General features: G+C 32.9%; 1 protein-coding gene across 1 annotated transcript; it reads left to right on the top strand.

The window, feature by feature from the left end:
* The first annotated feature begins 383 nt into the window (after positions 1–383).
* Positions 384–4,975, top strand: LOC145052977 (ubiquitin carboxyl-terminal hydrolase 18-like). Its single transcript, XM_079000928.1, has 11 exons — positions 384–966; positions 1,338–1,491; positions 1,566–1,654; positions 1,742–1,827; positions 1,929–2,091; positions 2,184–2,307; positions 2,391–2,548; positions 2,637–2,721; positions 2,800–3,012; positions 3,379–3,440; positions 4,032–4,975. Exons 1-11 carry the CDS (start codon positions 659–661, stop codon positions 4,726–4,728), a joined length of 2,139 nt encoding a protein of 712 aa, XP_078857054.1. The 5' UTR covers positions 384–658; the 3' UTR covers positions 4,729–4,975.
* The last annotated feature ends 1,591 nt before the right edge of the window (positions 4,976–6,566 follow it).

Below are 6,566 nucleotides of genomic sequence, written 5' to 3'. Positions count from 1 at the left end.
TAGAAGAAGAGAAATTAAATATCCTTTAATATTTTATTCTTACACATTTTCTTCTCATGTTAAATGTTAAACATGTATCACATTTAATGAAAATAATAATATTCACTATTTAACATAGATAACTGGAGAGTTAGAAATAAAATATAAATAGGTATTTAATTTCTTTTAGAAAAAAAAATTCTATTTCAATCTCTATTAAATTAAAAAAAAAAAAAATACCATTTGTCTTGATTCAAAATAAGATCATTATGTTGTAGGTGAGTGGTTTGATGTTGTTCAATTATTATCTTTTTTACTATTAATAGATTTTACTTTCGATTGTTTATCCCCGAATAAATGTTATTCCCCTTCCGATATTTAATCAACATAATTGGTAGGATTGTTACGACGTCGTCGCCATTATTTTATTTTCTAGTTTGTTTTCCCTTTGGGTTTGGCAATGCAGCCATTCCATGATTATCGGAAGAAATCTCAAGAGCTTATTCGACAAAACGAACGATCGTGAGAAGGAAACCCCTCAAAGTTTCCTGATTCGTATCGAATTCGATCACCAGTAGACTACTAGTACAAGGGTGTGCTGTTTCTTGGCCACAATTTCTAATGAATCATCGATGAAAAACCCTAATAATTCAAATAAGAATCAGCAGAATCGTCGTCGATGCATGAATATAATTCTCTGGATCTCAATTGGTATCTTAAGTTCGGCATCACAGCTTTCGCTGTTCTCTTTGGATTGATTTACCTAGTGAAGAACACTGCTGCCAAGTACTTCGTTGTTGACGGAGACGACGACGCCCGTTTCGATTCCCATTCTCAATCTTCTTCTCCCACCGCTTCATCCGACTCTATTGTATCCCCTTCGTCGTCTTCGTCGATGCCGGGTATTGTTGCAATCAGTGATTCATGCGTTGTCTGCGGTAGCTTGACGAAGAAATATTGCTCCCGATGCAAAGGGGTCCGATACTGGTACATACGCACTGTTGATATGGGTTTCTTTATTCATTATTATACAACATTCTCCATCATTGACGCTAATTCGTCTTTATGTTTCTATCTATTTTGTTGAATTATGATGATATGTTATTGGGTATACTGTTCTTGTTCTTATTTTAGGTCGTTCAATTCTGTTGAATTAATCAAGCAAAAAATTTAATCTTTAGTGTACATTCCCTATCGTATATCTATGTTATGAAGTAATTCCTTGATAATTATAGGCTATGGCAGGTTCCTAGTGGCTGATTACCTCTTTTAGTGCTCCAAAACCTTTCAATTGTTTTGTATTTTCTTCTTTTCTTCCTTTTTGCTTTAGTCTTAATCTCTTTTTTATCATCTTTCAGCTCAGAATCATGTCAAAGATCTCATTGGTTCTCTGGGCACAAAGAAAAATGTGAAGAAATTCGTCTGTCTAGCAAATCAAGTTTGCAAGGAAGGAGAAACCCTACTGGGATTACACTAGTTTCTAGCACAGGGAATTCTACCCAAATAAAAAAGGTCCAAAATTGATGTTTGTTTTCTTTGATTTTATCATATCATAGCTAATATTCAGTTAAACTTTTTGCTTTCAGATTCTTTTCCCCTATGACAAATTTGTGGAGCTATTCAACTGGAAGAAACAAGGCTTCCCCCCTTGTGGGCTTCTCAATTGTGGAAACAGGTGCTTCCATTTGTTTTCTTCTGTTCATGTTATTTGGTCAACTTTAAGGTCAACCCATTTATCTAATAGTTGTATTTCTTTACACAGCTGCTTTGCCAATGTAGTATTACAATGCTTAGCATACACTCGACCACTTGCTGCCTATTTGTTGGAGAAAGGCCATCGTAGGGAATGTAATTGCTACTCTCTCTCTCTCTCTCTCTCTCTCTCACACACACACACACAGAAACACACAATAATTTATCAGAAAACTTTTGACACCTTTGTTTATCAGGCAGGAGAAATGATTGGTGTTTCTTGTGTGAACTTCAAGCTCATGTGGAAAGAGCTAGCCAAAGTCACCATGCTTTTTCACCAATCAATATTTTATCAAGATTGCCTAATATTGGTGGAAATCTTGGCTATGGAAAACAGGAGGATGCCCATGAGTTCATGAGGTTCCTATGCTTATTACATAACTTTGAAAAAGTTCAACTCTTTTTTTATGATAATATGATGACTGATTACAAAACTTTTTAACATATTTTAGGTTTGTAATTGATACAATGCAATCAGTTTGCCTTGATGAATATGGTGGTGAAAGAGCAGTGCATCCTACTTCTCAAGAGACAACTCTTATTCAACATATATTTGGGGGTCGCCTCCAATCTCAGGTATCATCTTTATATTATTATTTCCATTAATTCCCTTTTTTTATATTTTTAAAGGCTAACATATATCTGTGATGTTTTCTAAGGTGATATGTACAAAATGCAATAACGTGTCAAACCAGTTTGAAAATATGATGGATTTGACTGTTGAAATTCAAGGAGATGCTGCATCTCTTGAGGAATGCTTAGACCAATTTACAGCAAAAGAATGGCTTGAAGGAGATAATATGTACAAATGTGATGGGTAATTTTCTTTTTTTTTTTTTTTTTTTTTCTATTATCAATTTTATTTTCTTTTTGGACTCATTTCTTTTTTTTTTTTTTTTTTGCAGATGTAATGAGTATGTGTTAGCATGGAAACGCCTAAGCATTCATATGCCTCCAAATATTCTTACAATTGCATTAAAGAGGTTTCAGGTTTGTGAAATTGGAGTTACCTTTTTTTGCAAATACACTTCTGTAATGATATTGATTTTTTTTTTTTTTTTTGTTCAGAGTGGAAGATTTGGGAAACTTAATAAGAGGGTGACATTCCCTGAGACTTTGGATCTTAGTCCTTACATGAGTGAAGCTGCAGATGGAAATGATAAATACAGACTATATGCAGTTGTTGTTCATGTTGATATGCTCAATGCATCATATTTTGGTCATTACATTTGTTATACCAAGGACTTTTCTGGAAATTGGTATAGAATTGATGATTGCAAGGTCCCCTCTCTCTCTTTCTCTCTCTCTCTCTCTCTCTCTCTATATATATATATATAAATATATATATATATATATATATACATAAAGTAGTGTTTGGTATCATGGAGTTGAGGAAGGAACATAATGTTTTTACTATGTTCAGTTTTTTTTTTTTTATTTTGTAAGTAAAAGATTCATTAATAATAGTTCAATAATGTATATAGGAGAGTTAAAACTATACTTTATATTCACACATGACATATTATAAAATTTTCATTTGAAAATCCATTTTTTTTTATTACAAAACAACTAAACATGATCATGAAATGTAATGATGTATCAAAAGTCTCAATTGACTTTAAATTTTCTTATGGATATTTCTTTCAGGTGGATACAGTTGAACTGGATGAAGTGCTCTCTCAAGGGGCCTATATGCTTCTGTATAGCAGGTAGTGTTTTCCAGCTTTAGTATTTGTCTAATTTACTTTTTTGCCCTTTTATTTCAATAATTATATTCTGTAATATTTACTGCTCTACTTGAGAAAAAACGAGTTTATGGAAATATGGAAATAACTTAAAAAGTATTCCAAACACACTTTTAGCCTGACTTTATGACGTATAAGCCACTCTGAAGTCTCTATCTAAAAACTAGAAAGTGAAGCATGTTAAAATATATGAAAACTCTGGCTTGATAAGATAGGGTCTGAGAATTTACCATTTTGCCCATTAGCAATTATTACAAGATATTATTGGAAATTGATTTTAGTTATATGTCAATTGTCAAGTCAACATTGCATCTTTCTAGGAAAAGTTGAAACTTTAATTGTAATGTGAGATTTTGTGATTAAGTTAATTGAATTCAGATTCAGTTAACTTTTACTTAATTTTTTTTTTTTTTTATATTTTTTGTAATTTAGAATTGACATTTTGTAACAGTCATAAAATAGACAATAATTTCGTATTCAACATTAATTCCATACAGAAGGGTAAAATGGTCATTTACTGTCATTTCAGTCCACTAAAGCACCAGTCTTTTTCAGGGTCTCTGCGAGAGAATCGTGCTTAAATCCAATCGAGGAAACTTCTAGAAAAGAAGAGCTTGAAACATCGAATTCCTCCCAACAAAAGACACCTGTCAAATGCTCATTGGCTGCAGAATCCGTTGATCTTACTAACAATAATTCTAATAATCCTTTGTCACCAATTTCCATGTCTCAAAACTCATCCGAACCTACCATGGACATCGATACATCAGATTCAAACCCCAATTCCCCTGTTTCAGTGGATGCCGGAGATCTTGCCGGAAACTGTAAGGATTCCGGTGACCGGACCGCCACTTTTCCGGTTGAAGATACCCAACAGTCACAAGTTGTTTGCCCTAACGAAACCGATATAGAAAAAAATCCTGATTCTGTTCATGTCAATGGAAACGGAATGGAATCCGTAACTTTGGAATGCGATCCCGGAAAATCCGATTCCATTCCGGAGGACGATTCCGGGAAACTGTTGAAGACAAATTCTTCAAAATTGAAACCGCTCATATCCCCAGGATTCTTCGGGAAACGACCTCGGAAAATTCTAAATAATACCAAGAAAGACGAGAATGCCCTTGGTGAAAAGGAACAGGTCAATGGGGATTTGACACCTGGCAAAGAGAAACATTGTTTCAAGAATAATGGTTTGATATCATCGGTGGAAAGTGAATCGATTGTGGTTAATGGAAGCTTGAGTGATTGATGCAAGGAAGATGAGTCTTTGGGTTAATGAAGTTGGAGGCTATAACATTATTTAAGAGGAAAAAAAACTGGAAATAGAGGGATGGGTGTGTTGATGTTTTGGTTTATTTTAATTTAGGGTAAGAAATAGCAATGTAGTTTTGAGGTGCATTCTTTTGACTTTTTAATTATTTGGTTGTATTCTTGAAGAGACAAGAGTATTATTATGGGTCTTAATGATTCAGTCAATAAGAACTTCTATTTATGGACTTCTATTATTATTATTACTTTATTGCATGAATCAAAATTATTAGCAAATAACGGTTAAGTCACTTTGATAATTTTATAAGGCCAAATAGCAAAAAAGTCACTATATTACCATAGAATTTCGATTTTGACACTGAGTTAATATTATTTTTTTTATTAATTATGTCATTGTATTTACAGTTTTGTTGCAATATTAACCAAATGACCGGTTCTCTTTGTTCTATCGGTAATCATTTTTTTCTGAATTGCAATAAAGTCATTAAGTTTACCAAAATTTTTTATTTTGACACTAAGTTTCAAATTGCAAGAAAGTTATTATATTACCACAAAATTTCGATTTTGACACCGAGTTTTTTGTCTACATTATGTCATTACATTTTGATTAGAAGTTTGATTTGTACAACAAATAAATGAAGACCCCTACAAGGTCGATTTAGTGGTTCAAACTTACTAAGCATCTCATGGATCGACCTTATAGGGGTCTTCGTTTACTTGCTGTACAAATCGAGTTTCTAAACCACAATAACATTTCCTGAAAGGGTGAGCAAACACTTCACCGACTTTTAAGTAAGTTTGAATCATTAGATTGATCTTCAGACGTCATTTGTGAAGAAATACTCTAAAGAGAATTAAACATTAAATATTATAATAAAAAAATGTCACCTAAAAAGGTGAGCACGACTTTTAAGTGTTTAAACCATTGACCTAAAAAGATATGTGAAATTGGGTTCGACACAAACGTCAGACGTCATTTGTTATAATGTTTAATTCTTTTCGTTGACTTTCTATTTAGGTCGATCCAGTAGTTTAAACTCACTTAAAAGTAAGTGCAAGGGTGAGTGTGTACTCACCCTTTTAGGTGACACTTTTAATTATAATATTTAATGTTTAATTCTCGTCAGAGTATTTCTTCACAAATGGCTTTTGAAGGTCAATCTAGTGGTTCAAAATCACTTAATAGTTCGTAAAAGGGCGTAGTCAACATTACAGGAGATGTTATTGTGGTTTAGAAACTTGATTTGTAAATGAAGACCCCTACAAGGTCGATCTAGGTGATGCTTAGTGAGTTTGAGCCACTAAATCGACCTTCTAGGGGTCTTCATTTATTTGTTGTACAAATTGAGCTTCTAAACCACAATAACATCTTCTAAAAGAGTGACCATGCCCTTTTTGGTGACTTGTAAGTGAGTTTGAACCGTTGGACCTACCTTCATTACAAACCGAGCTTTTAAACCAAAATAACATTTCCTGAATCGTTCAACTGATTGAGATTGCAACAAAATTGTAAATGTAATGATAATAATTGAGAAAATAAAAATTCGGTGTCAAATCGAAATTTTGTGGTAATATAGTGACTTTCTTGCAATTTGAAACTCGATGTCAAAATCGAAATTTTGGTAAACTTAGTGACTTTATTGCAATTTGCAAAAAGTGGTTGCTGGGAGAACATGGAGAACCGGTCATTTGGTTGAAATTACAACAAAATTATAAATATAGTGATATAATTGAGAAAAAAATAACTCAGTGTCAAAATCAAAATTTTATGATAACATAATGATTTTTTTTGCTATTTATAATCCAATAAGTTTTGGG

The sequence above is a fragment of the Lactuca serriola genome, chromosome 5 (genome assembly GCF_051521515.1).
Source record: "Lactuca serriola cultivar US96UC23 chromosome 5, Lser_US96UC23_V15, whole genome shotgun sequence".
NCBI lineage: Eukaryota > Viridiplantae > Streptophyta > Magnoliopsida > Asterales > Asteraceae > Lactuca > Lactuca serriola.
The sequence above is the reverse complement of the archived record's forward strand: the minus strand, read 5'-3'. Positions and strand labels throughout refer to the sequence as shown.

What these genes read in the sequence shown, in the direction of transcription:
- LOC145052977 (XM_079000928.1), top strand. Translation starts at nt 659, where the DNA reads ATGCATGAATATAATTCTCTGGATCTCAATTGGTATCTTAAGTTCGGC. An exon ending in GATGCCCATGAGTTCATGAG is followed by an intron (nt 2,092 to 2,183) that starts GTTCCTATGCTT and finishes AACATATTTTAG; the next exon opens with GTTTGTAATTGATACAATGC. An exon ending in AATATGTACAAATGTGATGG is followed by an intron (nt 2,549 to 2,636) that starts GTAATTTTCTTT and finishes TTTTTTTTGCAG; the next exon opens with ATGTAATGAGTATGTGTTAG.